Source organism: Salmo salar, chromosome 24 (assembly GCF_965601325.2).
Source record: "Salmo salar chromosome 24, fSalSal1, whole genome shotgun sequence".
NCBI lineage: Eukaryota > Metazoa > Chordata > Actinopteri > Salmoniformes > Salmonidae > Salmo > Salmo salar.
This window is the reverse complement of record NC_138314.1, coordinates 50370283-50389787: the sequence shown is the minus strand read 5'-3', so window position 1 is coordinate 50389787 and position 19505 is coordinate 50370283. Positions and strand designations below refer to the sequence as shown.

Here is a 19505-nt window from a genome sequence, read left to right as displayed (position 1 = left end):
TCACAACCTCAGAACTAAGGACTGGCTTTTACCCTGACTATTTTGTATGGCGGAAGGATGACATAAAACGAATTTAGTCAATATAATAACGTTTTTTAAAACATGCAGATAATCTTTTTTAATATGTTGGGAATGATCTAGAGTAACATCCTCATAAGGGCAGTCTCCCCAGCCCTTGGCTTCGCCTCTGTTCTAAAAACAGCCCGTAGCCAGGAGTTATTCACACATTCATTCTGCTTAAAATATTGGTTCATTTGTTCATATTGGTTCAGGTGGAGGAGTTGAGGATTCGTGAGTCGAAGGAGTCTGAGCGGTCCTCGTAGTCCTACTCTGGGATGTAGAGGGTCTGTTTAGCGCTGGGGTTGGGGGAGATGGGTGCAGGGGGACAGTCCTCTAGCTGGGAGAGACGATGCACCTTCTGGGGGCGGGAGGAGGAGAGGAGTGGGGAGGAGGAGGAGGAGAGGAGAGGGGAGGAGGAGGAGAGGAGAGGAGAGGAGGAGGAGGACGAGAGGAGTGGGGAGGAGGAGGAGGAGAGGAGGGTGGAGGAGGAGGAGGAGAGGAGGGTGGAGGAGGAGGAGGAGAGGAGGGTGGAGGAGGAGGAGAGGAGTGGGGAGGAGGAGGAGGAGAGGAGTGGGGAGGAGGAGAGGAGTGGGGAGGAGGAGGAGGAGAGGAGTGGGGAGGAGGAGAGGAGTGGGGAGGAGGAGGAGGAGAGGAGTGGGGAGGAGGAGGAGGAGAGGAGGGTGGAGGAGGAGGAGGAGAGGAGAGGGGAGGAGGAGGAGAGGAGTGGGGAGGAGGAGGAGGAGAGGAGAGGGGAGGAGGAGGAGAGGAGAGGAGAGGAGGAGGAGGAGGAGAGGAGTGGGGAGGAGGAGGAGAGGAGAGGAGAGGAGAGAAGCGGAGAGCGTTGGAAGACCCCAGCGGAGGAAAAAGGAGAGACGTACTGAGCTGACGGTAGCTGGTAATGCTGCTGCAGCATCATAGTGTTCCATAGGGTCAAGTCATTGCAGAAGGGTCCGGTCCGGCCACCACGTGTCAGAGAGTTCCTCAGCCTCAGAGGGTAGTGGGGTGGATGGGGGAATGACCCTGGCTGCAGGGTCAGGGGGCTGGACGACGAGTCAGACGAGAAGCACAGGGACTCAGGCACCCTGAAAGCAGAGTCCACAGACCACTTGGCAGAGGTGGCCAGAGGGTGGTAAGACCCCAGGGAGTGGTCCAGGAGATGGCTGATGGAGGGCAGGACCAGGGTGTTGGGGTGGAGGCCCTGACTGTGTGGGTGACCCCCCCTGGCCTCCTGGGCCTGGCTGGACAGCAGCACCTCGATGGCCCCCACCAGGTCCCCTCCACACCCCTGCAGTATCAATTCCAGCACCGGGGGCTTATGGGAAGGGAAGATCTTCTTCAGCACCTCCAGGGGTGGCCGGTTGGCTCGCAGGTTGAAGGGAAGGGAGACAGACCCAGACAGGCCCTCAATCACTAGGCTGTGGTCCCCTGGCAGCCCCCCTGCCCCAACCCCGGGGTAGCCCTTAGTGGGGCTGTCTGCCTTGGGCTCTGGAGAGGTGCTGCAGGTCTTAGGGAGGGCCAGGGGAAGAGGGAAGCTGTAGCGGCCCTCATTGGTCTGGGATGGAGTGCTAGGGTCCTGGTCCTTCTCACTGCCGCTACCATTACCGTTCTGGTCCCCCGACGCATCCTCACTCAGCACTACAGAGAACACAGAAACACATCCTCACTCAGCACTACAGAGAACACAGAAACACATCCTCACTCAGCACTACAGAGAACACAGAAACACATCCTCACTCAGCACTACAGAGAACACAGAAACACATCCTCACTCAGGACTACAGAGAACACAGAAACACATCCTCACTCAGGACTACAGAGAACACAGAAACACATCCTCAGCACTACAGAGAACACAGAAACACATCCTCAGCACTACAGAGAACACAGAAACACATCCTCAGCACTACAGCGAACACAGAAACACATCCTCAGGACTACAGAGAACACAGAAACACATCCTCAGCACTACAGAGAACACAGAAACAAACACATTCTCAGATCTACACAGAAACATCCTCACTCAGACAGCTACTCAGACAACACAGAAAGAACACTGCATAGGACATCCTATAAAAAAATAATTTGACTTGCTACATAGTCATATTAACTTGGGACCAGCGACATACAACAACCGGGAGTTCTGATTGGTTCAATGGGAAAACAGGCATCTATATTATCCAGAGCTGGAGAAAAGCTAATTTTACATTTTAGTCATTTTAGCAGACGCTCTTATCCAGAGCGACTTACAGTAGTGAATGCATACATTTCATACATTTTTCTTTTTTTTTGTACTGGCCCCCCGTGGGAATCGAACTCACAACCCTGGCGTTGCAAACACCATGCTCTACCAACTGAGCCACACAGAAGACCACAGTTTAGTAGAGAATACACAGAGGTCTAGAAGAGACTACACAGAGGCCTAGTAGAGACTACACAGAGGTCTAGTAGAGACTACACAGCAAGATAGAGGTCTAGTAGAGACTACACAGCAACATAGAGGTCTAGTAGAGGCCTAGTAGAGGCTACACAGCAACATAGAGGTCTAGTAGAGGCTACATATTAGCATCGAGATCTAGTAGAGGCTACACAGCAACATAGAGGTCTAGTAGAGAACTACACAGCAACATAGAGGTCTAGTAGAGGCCTAGTAGAGGCTACACAGCAACATAGAGGTCTAGTAGAGGCTACATATTAGCATCGAGATCTAGTAGAGGCTACACAGCAACATAGAGGTCTATTAGAGGCTACACAGCAACATAGAGGTCTAGTAGAGGCTACACAGCAACATAGAGGTCTAGTAGAGGCGACACAGCAACATAGAGATCTAGTAGAGACTACACAGCAAAATAGAGATCTAGTAGAGACTACACAGCAACATAGAGGTCTAGTAGAGGCTACACAGCAACATAGAGGTCTAGTAGAGGCTACACAGCAACATAGAGATCTAGTAGAGACTACACAGCAACATAGAGATCTAGTAGAGACTACACAGCAACATAGAGGTCTAGTAGAGCCTACACAGCAACATAGAGGTCTAGTAGAGACTACACAGCAACATAGAGGTCTAGTAGAGGCTACACAGCAACATAGAGGTCTAGTAGAGGCTACACAGAAACATAGAGATCTAGTAGAGACTACACAGCAACATAGAGATCTAGTAGAGACTACACAGCAACATAGAGGTCTAGTAGAGACTACACAGCAACATAGAGCTCTAGTAGAGACTACACAGTAACATAGAGGTCTAGTAGAGACTACACAGAAACATAGAGGTCTAGTAGAGGCTACACAGCAACATAGAGGTCTAGTAGAGGCAACACAGCAACATAGAGGTCTAGTAGAGGTCTAGTAGAGTCTACACAGCAACATAGAGGTCTAGTAGAGGTCTAGTAGAGGCTACACAGCAACATAGAGGTCTAGTAGAGACTACACAGCAACATAGAGGTCTAGTAGAGACTACACAGCAACATAGAGGTCTAGTAGAGGCTACACAGCAACATATAGGTCTAGTAGAGGCTACACAGCAACATAGAGGTCTAGGAGAAGCTACACAGCAACATAGAGGTGTAGTAGAGACTACACAGCAACATAGAGGTCTAGTAGAGGTCTAGTAGAGACTACACAGCAAGATAGAGGTCTAGTAGAGCCTACACAGCAACATAGAGGTCTAGTAGAGGCTACACAGCAACATAGAGATCTAGTAGAGGCTACACAGCAACATAGAGATCTAGTAGAGACTACATAGCAACATAGAGATCTAGTAGAGACTACACTGCAACATAGAGGTCTAGTAGAGACTACACAGCAACATAGAGGTCTAGTAGAGGCTACACAGCAACATAGAGGTCTAGTAGAGGCTACACAGCAACATAGAGGTCTAGTAGAGACTACACAGCAACATAGAGGTCTAGTTGAGGTCTAGTAGAGTCTACAGAGCAACATAGAGGTCGAGTAGAGGTCTAGTAGAGGCTACACAGCAACATAGAGGTCTAGTAGAGACTACACAGCAACATAGAGGTCTAGTAGAGACTACACAGCAACATAGAGGTCTAGTAGAGGCTACACAGCAACATATAGGTCTAGTAGAGGCTACACAGCATCATAGAGGTCTAGTAGAAGCTACACAGCAACATAGAGGTGTAGTAGAGACTACACAGCAACATAGAGGTCTAGTAGAGTTCTAGTAGAGGCTACACAGCAACATAGAGGTCTAGTAGAGGCTACACAGCAACATAGAGGTCTAATAGAGACTAAACAGCAACATAGAGGTCTAGTAGAGGCTACACAGCAACATAGAGGTCTAGTAGAGTCTACACAGCAACATAGAGATCTAGTAGAGACTACACAGCAAAATAGAGATCTAGTAGAGACTACACAGCAACATAGAGGTCTAGTAGAGCCTACACAGCAACATAGAGGTCTAGCAGAGGCTACACAGCAACATAGAGGTCTAGTAGAGGCTACACAGCAACATAGAGGTCTAGTAGAGGCTACACAGCAACATAGAGGTCTAGTAGAGACTAAACAGCAACATAGAGGTCTAGTAGAGACTACACAGCAACATAGAGGTCTAGTAGAGGCCTAGTAGAGGCTACACAGCAACATAGAGGTCTAGTAGACGCTACATATTAGCATCGAGTTCTAGTAGAGGCTACACAGCAACATAGAGGTCTAGTAGAGGCTACACAGCAACATAGAGGTCTAGTAGAGACTACACAGCAACATAGAGGTCTAGTAGAGGCTACACAGCAACATAGAGGTCTAGTAGAGCCTACACAGCAACATAGAGATCTAGTAGAGGCTACACAGCAACATAGAGGTCTAGTAGAGGCTACACAGCAACATATAGGTCTAGTAGAGGCTATACAGCATCATAGAGGTCTAGTAGAAGCTACACAGCAACATAGAGGTGTAGTAGAGACTACACAGCAACATAGAGGTCTAGTAGAGTTCTAGTAGAGGCTACACAGCAACATAGAGGTCTAGTAGAGGCTACACAGCAACATAGAGGTCTAGTAGAGACTAAACAGCAACATAGAGGTCTAGTAGAGGCTACACAGCAACATAGACGTCTAGTAGAGACTACACAGCAACATAGAGGTCTAGTAGAGCCTACACAGCAACATAGAGGTCTAGCAGAGGCTACACAGCAACATAGAGGTCTAGTAGATACTACACAGCAACATAGAGGTCTAGTAGAGGCTACACAGCAACATAGAGGTCTAGTAGAAACTACACAGCAACATAGAGGCCTAGTAGAGACTACACAGCAACATAGAGGTCTAGTAGAGGCCTAGTAGAGGCTACACAGCAACATAGAGGTCTAGTAGAGGCTACATATTAGCATTGAGTTCTAGTAGAGGCTACACAGCAACATAGAGGTCTAGTAGAGACTACACAGCAACATTGAGGTCTAGTAGAGGTCTAGTAGAGTCTACACAGCAACATAGAGGTCTAGTAGAGGTCTAGTAGAGGCTACACAGCAACATAGAGGTCTAGTAGAGCCTACATATTAGCATCGAGTTCTAGTAGAGGCTACACAGCAACATAGAGGTCTAGTAGAGGCTACACAGCAACATAGAGGTCTAGTAGAGGCTACACAGCAACATAGAGGTCTAGTAGAGTCTACACAGCAACATAGAGATCTAGTAGAGACTACACAGCAACATAGAGGTCTAGTAGAGACTACACAGCAACATAGAGCTCTAGTAGAGACTACACAGTAACATAGAGGTCTAGTAGAGACTACACAGCAACATAGAGGTCTAGTAGAGGCTACACAGCAACATAGAGGTCTAGTAGAGACTACACAGCAACATAGAGGTCTAGTAGAGGTCTAGTAGAGTCTACACAGCAACATAGAGGTCTAGTAGAGGTCTAGTAGAGGCTACACAGCAACATAGAGGTCTAGTAGAGACTACACAGCAACATAGAGGTCTAGTAGAGACTACACAGCAACATAGAGGTCTAGTAGAGGCTACACAGCAACATATAGGTCTAGTAGAGGCTACACAGCAACATAGAGGTCTAGGAGAAGCTACACAGCAACATAGAGGTGTAGTAGAGACTACACATCAACATAGAGGTCTAGTAGAGGTCTAGTAGAGACTACACAGCAACATAGAGGTCTAGTAGAGCCTACACAGCAACATAGAGGTCTAGTAGAGGCTACACAGCAACATAGAGATCTAGTAGAGGCTACACAGCAACATAGAGATCTAGTAGAGTCTACATAGCAACATAGAGATCTAGTAGAGACTACACTGCAACATAGAGGTCTAGTAGAGACTACACAGCAACATAGAGGTCTAGTAGAGGCTACACAGAAACATAGAGGTCTAGTAGAGGCTACACAGCAACATAGAGGTCTAGTAGAGACTACACAGCAACATAGAGGTCTAGTAGAGGTCTGGTAGAGTCTACACAGCAACATAGAGGTCGAGTAGAGGTCTAGTAGAGGCTACACAGCAACATAGAGGTCTAGTAGAGACTACACAGCAACATAGAGGTCTAGTAGAGACTACACAGCAACATAGAGGTCTAGTAGAGGCTACACAGCAACATATAGGTCTAGTAGAGGCTACACAGCATCATAGAGGTCTAGTAGAAGCTACACAGCAAAATAGAGGTGTAGTAGAGACTACACAGCAACATAGAGGTCTAGTAGAGTTCTAGTAGAGGCTACACAGCAACATAGAGGTCTAGTAGAGGCTACACAGCAACATAGAGGTCTAGTAGAGACTAAACAGCAACATAGAGGTCTAGTAGAGGCTACACAGCAACATAGAGGTCTAGTAGAGTCTACACAGCAACATAGAGATCTAGTAGAGACTACACAGCAAAATAGAGATCTAGTAGAGACTACACAGCAACATAGAGGTCTAGTAGAGCCCACACAGCAACATAGAGGTCTAGCAGAGGCTACACAGCAACATAGAGGTCTAGTAGAGACTACACAGCAACATAGAGGTCTAGTAGAGGCTACACAGCAACATAGAGGTCTAGTAGAGACTACACAGCAACATAGAGGTCTAGTAGAGACTACACAGCAACATAGAGGTCTAGTAGAGGCCTAGTAGAGGCTACACAGCAACATAGAGGTCTAGTAGAGGCTACATATTAGCATCGAGGTCTAGTAGAGGCTACACAGCAACATAGAGGTCTAGTAGAGACTACACAGCAACATAGAGGTCTAGTAGAGGCTACACAGCAACATAGAGGTCTAGTAGAGACTACACAGCAACATAGAGGCCTAGTAGAGGCTACACAGCAACATAGAGGTCTAGTAGAGACTACACAGCAACATAGAGGTCTAGTAGAGACTACACAGCAACATAGAGGTCTAGTAGAGGCTACACAGCAACATAGAGGTCAAGTAGAGCATACACAGCAACATAGAGATCTAGTAGAGGCTACACAGCAACATAGAGGTCTAGTAGAGGCTACACAGCAACATATAGGTCTAGTAGAGGCTATACAGCATCATAGAGGTCTAGTAGAAGCTACACAGCAACATAGAGGTGTAGTAGAGACTACACAGCAACATAGAGGTCTAGTAGAGTTCTAGTAGAGGCTACACAGCAACATAGAGGTCTAGTAGAGGCTACACAGCAACATAGAGGTCTAGTAGAGACTAAACAGCAACATAGAGGTCTAGTAGAGGCTACACAGCAACATAGACCTCTAGTAGAGTCTACACAGCAACATAGAGGTCTAGTAGAGCCTACACAGCAACATAGAGGTCTAGCAGAGGCTACACAGCAACATAGAGGTCTAGTAGATACTACACAGCAACATAGAGGTCTAGTAGAGGCTACACAGCAACATAGAGGTCTAGTAGAAACTACACAGCAACATAGAGGCCTAGTAGAGACTACACAGCAACATAGAGGTCTAGTAGAGGCCTAGTAGAGGCTACACAGCAACATAGAGGTCTAGTAGAGGCTACATATTAGCATCGAGTTCTAGTAGAGGCTACACAGCAACATAGAGGTCTAGTAGAGACTACACAGCAACATAGAGGTCTAGTAGAGGCTACACAGCAACATAGAGGTCTAGTAGAGTCTACACAGCAACATAGAGGTCTAGTAGAGACTACACAGCAAAATAGAGATCTAGTAGAGACTACACAGCAACATAGAGGTCTAGTAGAGGCTACACAGCAACATAGAGGTCTAGTAGAGGCTACACAGCAACATAGAGGTCTAGTAGAGACTACACAGCAACATAGAGGTCTAGTAGAGGCTACACAGCAACATAGAGGTCTAGTAGAGGCTACACAGCAACATAGAGGTCTAGTAGAGACTACACAGCAACATAGAGGTCTAGTAGAGGCTACACAGCAAAATAGAGAGTCTAGTAGAGACTACACAGCAACATAGAGGTCTAGTAGAGACTACACAGCAACATAGAGGTCTAGTAGAGACTACACAGCAACATAGAGGTCTAGTAGAGGCTACACAGCAACATAGAGATCTAGTAGAGACTACACAGCAACATAGAGATCTAGTAGAGACTACACAGCAACATAGAGGTCTAGTAGAGACTACACAGCAACATAGAGCTCTAGTAGAGACTACACAGTAACATAGAGGTCTAGTAGAGACTACACAGCAACATAGAGGTCTAGTAGAGGCTACACAGCAACATAGAGGTCTAGTAGAGACTACACAGCAACATAGAGGTCTAGTAGAGGTCTAGTAGAGTCTACACAGCAACATAGAGGTCTAGTAGAGGTCTAGTAGAGGCTACACAGCAACATAGAGGTCTAGTAGAGACTACACAGCAACATAGAGGTCTAGTAGAGACTACACAGCAACATAGAGGTCTAGTAGAGGCTACACAGCAACATAGAGGTCTAGTAGAGGCTACGCTACACAGCAACATAGAGGTCTAGTAGAGTCTACACAGCAACATAGAGGTCGAGTAGAGGTCTAGTAGAGGCTACACAGCAACATAGAGGTCTAGTAGAGACTACACAGCAACATAGAGGTCTAGTAGAGACTACACAGCAACATAGAGGTCTAGTAGAGGCTACACAGCAACATATAGGTCTAGTAGAGGCTACACAGCATCATAGAGGTCTAGTAGAAGCTACACAGCAACATAGAGGTGTAGTAGAGACTACACAGCAACATAGAGGTCTAGTAGAGTTCTAGTAGAGGCTACACAGCAACATAGAGGTCTAGTAGAGGCTACACAGCAACATAGAGGTCTAGTAGAGACTAAACAGCAACATAGAGGTCTAGTAGAGGCTACACAGCAACATAGAGGTCTAGTAGAGTCTACACAGCAACATAGAGGTCTAGTAGAGCCTACACAGCAACATAGAGGTCTAGCAGAGGCTACACAGCAACATAGAGGTCTAGTAGAGCCTACACAGCAACATAGAGGTCTAGTAGAGGCTACACAGCAACATAGAGGTCTAGTAGAGACTACACAGCAACATAGAGGTCTAGTAGAGGCTACACAGCAACATAGAGGTCTAGTAGAGGCTACACAGCAACATAGAGGTCTAGTAGAGACTACAGAGCAACATAGAGGTCTAGTAGAGGCCTAGTAGAGGCTACACAGCAACATAGAGGTCTAGTAGAGGCTACACAGCAACATAGAGGTCTAGTAGAGGCTAACAGCACATAGAGGTCTAGTAGAGCTACACAGCAACATAGAGGTCTAGTAGAGACTACACAGCAACATAGAGGTCTAGTAGAGTTCTAGTAGAGGCTACACAGCAACATAGAGGTCTAGTAGAGGCTACACAGCAACATAGAGGTCTATAGAGACTACACAGCAACATAGAGGTCTAGTAGAGGCTACACAGCAACATAGAGGTCTAGTAGAGTCTACACAGCAACATAGAGGTCTAGTAGAGACTACACAGCAACATAGAGGTCTAGTAGAGACTACACAGCAACATAGAGGTCTAGTAGAGGCTACACAGCAACATAGAGGTCTAGTAGAGGCTACACAGCAACATAGAGGTCTAGTAGAGACTACACAGCAACATAGAGGTCTAGTAGAGGCTACACAGCAACATAGAGGTCTAGTAGAGGCTACACAGCAACATAGAGGTCGTAGTAGAGACTACACAGCAACATAGAGGTCTAGTAGAGGTCTAGTAGAGGCTACACAGCAACATAGAGGTCTAGTAGAGGCTACACAGCAACATAGAGGTCTAGTAGAGACTACACAGCAACATAGAGGTCTAGTAGAGGCTACACAGCAACATAGAGGTCTAGTAGAGGCTACACAGCAACATAGAGGTCTAGTAGAGGCTACACAGCAACATAGAGGTCTAGTAGAGGCTACACAGCAACATAGAGGTCTAGTAGAGGTCTAGTAGAGACTACACAGCAACATAGAGGTCTAGTAGAGGCTACACAGCAACATAGAGGTCTAGTAGAGCTACACAGCAACATAGAGGTCTAGTAGAGGCTACACAGCAACATAGAGGTCTAGTAGAGGCTACACAGCAACATAGAGGTCTAGTAGAGACTACACAGCAACATAGAGGTCTAGTAGAGGCTACACAGCAACATAGAGGTCTAGTAGAGGCTACACAGCAACATAGAGGTCTAGTAGAGACTACACAGCAACATAGAGGTCTAGTAGAGACTACACAGCAACATAGAGGTCTAGTAGAGGCTACACAGCAACATAGAGGTCTAGTAGAGGCTACACAGCAACATAGAGGTCTAGTAGAGACTACACAGCAACATAGAGGTCTAGTAGAGACTACACAGCAACATAGAGGTCTAGTAGAGCTACACAGCAACATAGAGGTCTAGTAGAGGCTACACAGCAACATAGAGGTCTAGTAGAGGCTACACAGCAACATAGAGGTCTAGTAGAGGCTACACAGCAACATAGAGGTCTAGTAGAGGACTACACAGCAACATAGAGGTCTAGTAGAGGCTACACAGCAACATAGAGGTCTAGTAGAGACTACACAGCAACATAGAGGTCTAGTAGAGGCTACACAGCAACATAGAGGTCTAGTAGAGCTACACAGCAACATAGAGGTCTAGTAGAGCCTACACAGCAACATAGAGGTCTAGCAGAGGCTACACAGCAACATAGAGGTCTAGTAGAGACTACACAGCAACATAGAGGTCTAGTAGAGGCTACACAGCAACATAGAGGTCTAGTAGAGACTACACAGCAACATAGAGGTCTAGTAGAGACTACACAGCAACATAGAGGTCTAGTAGAGGCCTAGTAGAGGCTACACAGCAACATAGAGGTCTAGTAGAGGCTACATATTAGCATTGAGTTCTAGTAGAGGCTACACAGCAACATAGAGGTCTAGTAGAGACTACACAGCAACATTGAGGTCTAGTAGAGGTCTAGTAGAGTCTACACAGCAACATAGAGGTCTAGTAGAGGTCTAGTAGAGGCTACACAGCAACTAGTAGAGGTCTAGTAGCAGCAACATAGAGGTCTAGTAGAGACTAAACAGCAACATAGAGGTCTAGTAGAGGCTACACAGCAACATAGAGGTCTAGTAGAGTCTACACAGCAACATAGAGATCTAGTAGAGACTACACAGCAAAATAGAGATCTAGTAGAGACTACACAGCAACATAGAGGTCTAGTAGAGCCTACACAGCAACATAGAGGTCTAGCAGAGGCTACACAGCAACATAGAGGTCTAGTAGAGACTACAGAGCAACATAGAGGTCTAGTAGAGGCTACACAGCAACATAGAGGTCTAGTAGAGACTACACAGCAACATAGAGGTCTAGTAGAGACTACACAGCAACATAGAGGTCTAGTAGAGGCACTACACAGCAACATAGAGGTCTAGTAGAGACTAAACAGCAACATAGACGTCTAGTAGAGGCTACACAGCAACATAGAGGTCTAGTAGAGACTACACAGCAACATAGAGGTCTAGTAGAGTCTACACAGCAACATAGAGGTCTAGTAGAGGCTACACAGCAACATAGAGGTCTAGTAGAGCCTACACAGCAACATAGAGGTCTAGTAGAGGCTACACAGCAACATAGAGGTCTAGTAGAGACTACACAGCAACATAGAGGTCTAGTAGAGGCCTAGTAGGGGCTACAGAGCAACATAGAGGTCTAGTAGAGGCTACATATTAGCATCGAGATCTAGTAGAGTCTACACAGCAACATAGAGGTCTAGTAGAGACTACACATATCATAGAGGTCTAGTAGAGCTACACAGCAGTTCTAGTAGAGGCTACACAGCAACATAGAGGTCTAGTAGAGGCTACACAGCAACATAGAGGTCTAGTAGAGGCTACACAGCAACATAGAGGTCTAGTAGAGTCTACACAGCAACATAGAGATCTAGTAGAGACTACACAGCAAAATAGAGATCTAGTAGAGACTACACAGCAACATAGAGGTCTAGTAGAGACTACACAGCAACATAGAGGTCTAGTAGAGACTAAACAGCAACATAGACGTCTAGTAGAGGCTACACAGCAACATAGAGGTCTAGTAGAGACTACACAGCAACATAGAGGTCTAGTAGAGACTACACAGCAACATAGAGGTCTAGTAGAGGCTACACAGCAACATAGAGGTCTAGTAGAGCCTACACAGCAACATAGAGGTCTAGTAGAGGCTACACAGCAACATAGAGGTCTAGTAGAGGCTACACAGCAACATAGAGGTCTAGTAGAGACTACACAGCAACATAGAGGTCTAGTAGAGGCCTAGTAGGGGCTACAGAGCAACATAGAGGTCTAGTAGAGGCTACATATTAGCATCGAGATCTAGTAGAGTCTACACAGCAACATAGAGGTCAATTAGAGACTACACAGCAACATAGAGGTCTAGTAGAGGCTACACAGCAACATAGAGGTCTAGTAGAGGCTACACAGCAACATAGAGATCTAGTAGAGACTACACAGCAAAATAGAGATCTAGTAGAGACTACACAGCAACATAGAGGTCTAGTAGAGGCTACATTGCAACATAGAGGTCTAGTAGAGGCTACACAGCAACATAGAGATCTAGTAGAGACTACACAGCAACATAGAGGTCTAGTAGAGACTACACAGCAACATAGAGGTCTAGTAGAGCCTACACAGCAACATAGAGGTCTAGTAGAGACTACACAGCAACATAGAGGTCTAGTAGAGGCTACACAGCAACATAGAGGTCTAGTAGAGGCTACACAGCAACATAGAGGTCTAGTAGAGGTCAAGTAGAGTCTACACAGCAACATAGAGGTCTAGTAGAGTTCTAGTAGAGGCTACACAGCAACATAGAGGTCTAGTAGAGACTACACAGCAACATAGAGGTCTATTAGAGACTACACAGCAACATAGAGGTCTAGTAGAGGCTACACAGCAACATATAGGTCTAGTAGAGGCTACACAGCAACATAGAGATCTAGTAGAGACTACACAGCAACATAGAGGTCTAGTAGAGACTACACAGCAACATAGAGGTCTAGTAGAGCCTACACAGCAACATAGAGGTCTAGTAGAGACTACACAGCAACATAGAGGTCTAGTAGAGGCTACACAGCAACATAGAGGTCTAGTAGAGGCTACACAGCAACATAGAGGTCTAGTAGAGGTCAAGTAGAGTCTACACAGCAACATAGAGGTCTAGTAGAGTTCTAGTAGAGGCTACACAGCAACATAGAGGTCTAGTAGAGACTACACAGCAACATAGAGGTCTAGTAGAGACTACACAGCAACATAGAGGTCTAGTAGAGGCTACACAGCAACATATAGGTCTAGTAGAGGCTACACAGCATCATAGAGGTCTAGTAGAAGCTACACAGCAACATAGAGGTGTAGTAGAGGCTACACAGCAACATAGAGGTCTAGTAGAGGTCTAGTAGAGACTACACAGCAACATAGAGCTCTAGTAGAGACTACACAGTAACATAGAGGTCTAGTAGAGACTACACAGCAACATAGAGGTCTAGTAGAGGCTACACAGCAACATAGAGGTCTAGTAGAGACTACACAGCAACATAGAGGTCTAGTAGAGGTCTAGTAGAGTCTACACAGCAACATAGAGGTCTAGTAGAGGTCTAGTAGAGGCTACACAGCAACATAGAGGTCTAGTAGAGACTACACAGCAACATAGAGGTCTAGTAGAGACTACACAGCAACATAGAGGTCTAGTAGAGGCTACACAGCAACATATAGGTCTAGTAGAGGCTACACAGCAACATAGAGGTCTAGGAGAAGCTACACAGCAACATAGAGGTGTAGTAGAGACTACACAGCAACATAGAGGTCTAGTAGAGGTCTAGTAGAGACTACACAGCAACATAGAGGTCTAGTAGAGGCTACACAGCAACATAGAGATCTAGTAGAGGCTACACAGCAACATAGAGATCTAGTAGAGACTACATAGCAACATAGAGATCTAGTAGAGACTACACTGCAACATAGAGGTCTAGTAGAGACTACACAGCAACATAGAGGTCTAGTAGAGGCTACACAGCAACATAGAGGTCTAGTAGAGGCTACACAGCAACATAGAGGTCTAGTAGAGACTACACAGCAACATAGAGGTCTAGTAGAGGTCAATTAGAGTCTACACAGCAACATAAAGGTCTAGTAGAGGCTACACAGCAACATAGAGGTCTAGTAGAGACTACACAGCAACATAGAGGTCTAGTAGAGACTACACAGCAACATAGAGGTCTAGTAGAGGCCTAGTAGAGGCTACACAGCAACATAGAGGTCTAGTAGAGGCTACATATTAGCATCGAGTTCTAGTAGAGGCTACACAGCAACATAGAGGTCTAGTAGAGACTACACAGCAACATTGAGGTCTAGTAGAGGTCTAGTAGAGTCTACACAGCAACATAGAGGTCTAGTAGAGACTACATATTAGCATCGAGTTCTAGTAGAGGCTACACAGCAACATAGAGGTCTAGTAGAGGCTACACAGCAACATAGAGGTCTAGTAGAGGCTACACAGCAACATAGAGGTCTAGTAGAGTCTACACAGCAACATAGAGATCTAGTAGAGACTACACTCTGCAAAATAGAGATCTAGTAGAGACTACACAGCAAAATAGAGGTCTAGTAGAGACTACACAGCAACATAGAGGTCTAGTAGAGGCTACACAGCAACATAGAGGTCTAGTAGAGACTACACAGCAACATAGAGGTCTAGTAGAGACTACACAGCAACATAGAGGTCTAGTAGAGGCTACACAGCAACATAGAGGTCTAGTAGAGCCTACACAGCAACATAGAGGTCTAGTAGAGGCTACACAGCAACATAGAGGTCTAGTAGAGGCTACACAGCAACATATAGGTCTAGTAGAGGCTATACAGCATCATAGAGGTCTAGTAGAAGCTACACAGCAACATAGAGGTGTAGTAGAGACTACACAGCAACATAGAGGTCTAGTAGAGTTCTAGTAGAGGCTACACAGCAACATAGAGGTCTAGTAGAGGCTACACAGCAACATAGAGGTCTAGTAGAGACTAAACAGCAACATAGAGGTCTAGTAGAGGCTAGACAGCAACATAGACGTCTAGTAGAGACTACACAGCAACATAGAGGTCTAGTAGAGCCTACACAGCAACATAGAGGTCTAGCAGAGGCTACACAGCAACATAGAGGTCTAGTAGATACTACACAGCAACATAGAGGTCTAGTGGAGGCTACACAGCAACATAGAGGTCTAGTAGAGACTACACAGCAACATAGAGGTCTAGTAGAGACTACACAGCAACATAGAGGTCTAGTAGAGGCCTAGTAGAGGCTACACAGCAACATAGAGGTCTAGTAGAGGTCTAGTAGAGGCTACACAGCAACATAGAGGTCTAGTAGAGCCTACATATTAGCATCAAGTTCTAGTAGAGGCTACACAGAAACATAGAGGTCTAGTAGAGGCTACACAGCAACATAGAGGTCTAGTAGAGGCTACACAGCAACATAGAGGTCTAGTAGAGGCTACACAGCAACATAGAGGTCTAGTAGAGGCTACACAGCAACATAGAGGTCTAGTAGAGTCTACACAGCAACATAGAGATCTAGTAGAGACTACACAGCAAAATAGAGATCTAGTAGAGACTACACAGCAACATAGAGGTCTAGTAGAGACTACACAGCAACATAGAGGTCTAGTAGAGACTAAACAGCAACATAGACGTCTAGTAGAGGCTACACAGCAACATAGAGGTCTAGTAGAGACTACACAGCAACATAGAGGTCTAGTAGAGACTACACAGCAACATAGAGGTCTAGTAGAGACTACACAGCAACATAGAGGTCTAGTAGAGGCTACACAGCAACATAGAGGTCTAGTAGAGGCTACACAGCAACATAGAGATCTAGTAGAGACTACACAGCAACATAGAGGTCTAGTAGAGACTACACAGCAACATAGAGGTCTAGTAGAGCCTACACAGCAACATAGAGGTCTAGTAGAGACTACACAGCAACATAGAGGTCTAGTAGAGGCTACACAGCAACATAGAGGTCTAGTAGAGGCTACACAGCAACATAGAGGTCTAGTAGAGGTCAAGTAGAGTCTACACAGCAACATAGAGGTCTAGTAGAGTTCTAGTAGAGGCTACACAGCAACATAGAGGTCTAGTAGAGACTACACAGCAACATAGAGGTCTATTAGAGACTACACAGCAACATAGAGGTCTAGTAGAGGCTACACAGCAACATATAGGTCTAGTAGAGGCTACACAGCATCATAGAGGTCTAGTAGAAGCTACACAGCAACATAGAGGTGTAGTAGAGGCTACACAGCAACATAGAGGTCTAGTAGAGGTCTAGTAGAGACTACACAGCAACATAGAGCTCTAGTAGAGACTACACAGTAACATAGAGGTCTAGTAGAGACTACACAGCAACATAGAGGTCTAGTAGAGGCTACACAGCAACATAGAGGTCTAGTAGAGACTACACAGCAACATAGAGGTCTAGTAGAGGTCTAGTAGAGTCTACACAGCAACATAGAGGTCTAGTAGAGGTCTAGTAGAGGCTACACAGCAACATAGAGGTCTAGTAGAGACTACACAGCAACATAGAGGTCTAGTAGAGACTACACAGCAACATAGAGGTCTAGTAGAGGCTACACAGCAACATATAGGTCTAGTAGAGGCTACACAGCAACATAGAGGTCTAGGAGAAGCTACACAGCAACATAGAGGTGTAGTAGAGACTACACAGCAACATAGAGGTCTAGTAGAGGTCTAGTAGAGACTACACAGCAACATAGAGGTCTAGTAGAGGCTACACAGCAACATAGAGATCTAGTAGAGGCTACACAGCAACATAGAGATCTAGTAGAGACTACATAGCAACATAGAGATCTAGTAGAGACTACACTGCAACATAGAGGTCTAGTAGAGACTACACAGCAACATAGAGGTCTAGTAGAGGCTACACAGCAACATAGAGGTCTAGTAGAGGCTACACAGCAACATAGAGGTCTAGTAGAGACTACACAGCAACATAGAGGTCTAGTAGAGACTACACAGCAACATAGAGGTCTAGTAGAGCCTACACAGCAACATAGAGGTCTAGTAGAGGCTACACAGCAACATAGAGGTCTAGTAGAGACTACACAGCAACATAGAGGTCTAGTAGAGGCTAAACAGCAACATAGAGGTCTAGTAGAGACTCACAGCAAGATAGAGGTCTAGTAGAGACTACACAGCAACATAGAGGTCTAGTAGAGGCCTAGTAGAGGCTACACAGCAACATAGAGGTCTAGTAGAGGCTACATATTAGCATCGAGATCTAGTAGAGACTACACAGCAACATAGAGGTCTAGTAGAGGCTACACAGCAACATAGAGGTCTAGTAGAGGCTACACAGCAACATAGAGGTCTAGTAGAGGCTACACAGCAACATAGAGATCTAGTAGAGACTACACAGCAACATAGAGATCTAGTAGAGACTACACAGCAACATAGAGGTCTAGTAGAGACTACACAGCAACATAGAGCTCTAGTAGAGACTACACAGTAACATAGAGGACTAGTAGAGACTACACAGCAACATAGAGGTCTAGTAGAGGCTACACAGCAACATAGAGGTCTAGTAGAGACTACACAGCAACATAGAGGTCTAGTAGAGGTCTAGTAGAGTCTACACAGCAACATATAGGTCTAGTAGAGGTCTAGTAGAGGCTACACAGCAACATAGAGGTCTAGTAGAGACTACACAGCAACATAGAGGTCTAGTAGAGACTACACAGCAACATAGAGGTCTAGTAGAGGCTACACAGCAACATATAGGTCTAGTAGAGGCTACACAGCAACATAGAGGTCTAGTAGAAGCTACACAGCAACATAGAGGTGTAGTAGAGACTACACAGCAACATAGAGGTCTAGTAGAGGTCTAGTAGAGACTACACAGCAACATAGAGGTCTAGTAGAGCCTACACAGCAACATAGAGGTCTAGTAGAGGCTACACAGCAACATAGAGGTCTAGTAGAGACTACATAGCAACATAGAGGTCTTGTAGAGCCTACACAGCAACATAGAGGTCTAGTAGAGACTAAACAGCAACATAGACGTCTAGTAGAGGCTACACAGCAACATAGAGGTCTAGTAGAGCCTACACAGCAACATAGAGGTCTAGTAGAGGCTACACAGCAACATAGAGGTCTAGTAGAGGTCAATTAGAGTCTACACAGCAACATAGAGGTCTAGTAGAGCCTACACAGCAACATAGAGGTCTAGTAGAGGCTACACAGCAACATAGAGGTCTAGTAGAGGTCAAGTAGAGTCTACACAGCAACATAGAGGTCTAGTAGAGGTCTAGTAGAGGCTACACAGCAACATAGAGGTCTAGTAGAGTCTACACAGCAACATAGAGGTCTAGTAGAGACTACACAGCAACATAGAGGTCTAGTAGAGGCTACACAGCAACATATAGGTCTAGTAGAAGCTACACAGCAACATAGAGGTGTAGTAGAGGCTACACAGCAACATAGAGGTCTAGTAGAGGTCTAGTAGAGGCTACACAGCAACATAGAGGTCTAGTAGAGGCTACATATTAGCATCGAGATCTAGTAGAGGCTACACAGCAACATAGAGGTCTAGTAGAGGCTACACAGCAACATAGAGGTCTAGTAGAGGCTACACAGCAACATAGAGGTCTAGTAGAGGCTACACAGCAACATAGAGATCTAGTAGAGACTACACAGCAACATAGAGATCTAGTAGAGACTACACAGCAACATAGAGGTCTAGTAGAGACTACACAGCAACATAGAGCTCTAGTAGAGACTACACAGCAACATAGAGGTCTAGTAGAGGCTACACAGCAACATAGAGGTCTAGTAGAGGCTACACAGCAACATAGAGGTCTAGTAGAGACTACACAGCAACATAGAGGTCTAGTGGAGGTCTAGTAGAGTCTACACAGCAACATAGAGGTCTAGTAGAGGTCTAGTAGAGGCTACACAGCAACATAGAAGTCTAGTAGAGCCTACACAGCAACATAGAGGTCTAGTAGAG

At 45.6% G+C, this 19505-nt stretch overlaps 1 protein-coding gene across 1 annotated transcript in view; it reads right to left on the bottom strand.

Moving 5' to 3' along the window:
• Positions 1-325: 325 nt before the first annotated feature.
• Positions 326-19505, bottom strand: part of LOC106586000 (doublesex- and mab-3-related transcription factor 3) — a 61015-nt gene continuing 41835 nt past the window's right edge. The window contains exons 2-5 of the mRNA XM_045706836.1: positions 1968-1994; positions 1865-1870; positions 911-1695; positions 326-418 (exon numbers count right to left, since the gene is read on the bottom strand). Of these exons, the coding sequence (XP_045562792.1) occupies positions 326-418; positions 911-1695; positions 1865-1870; positions 1968-1994 (911 nt within the window). The remainder of the gene's footprint in view (positions 419-910; positions 1696-1864; positions 1871-1967; positions 1995-19505) is intronic.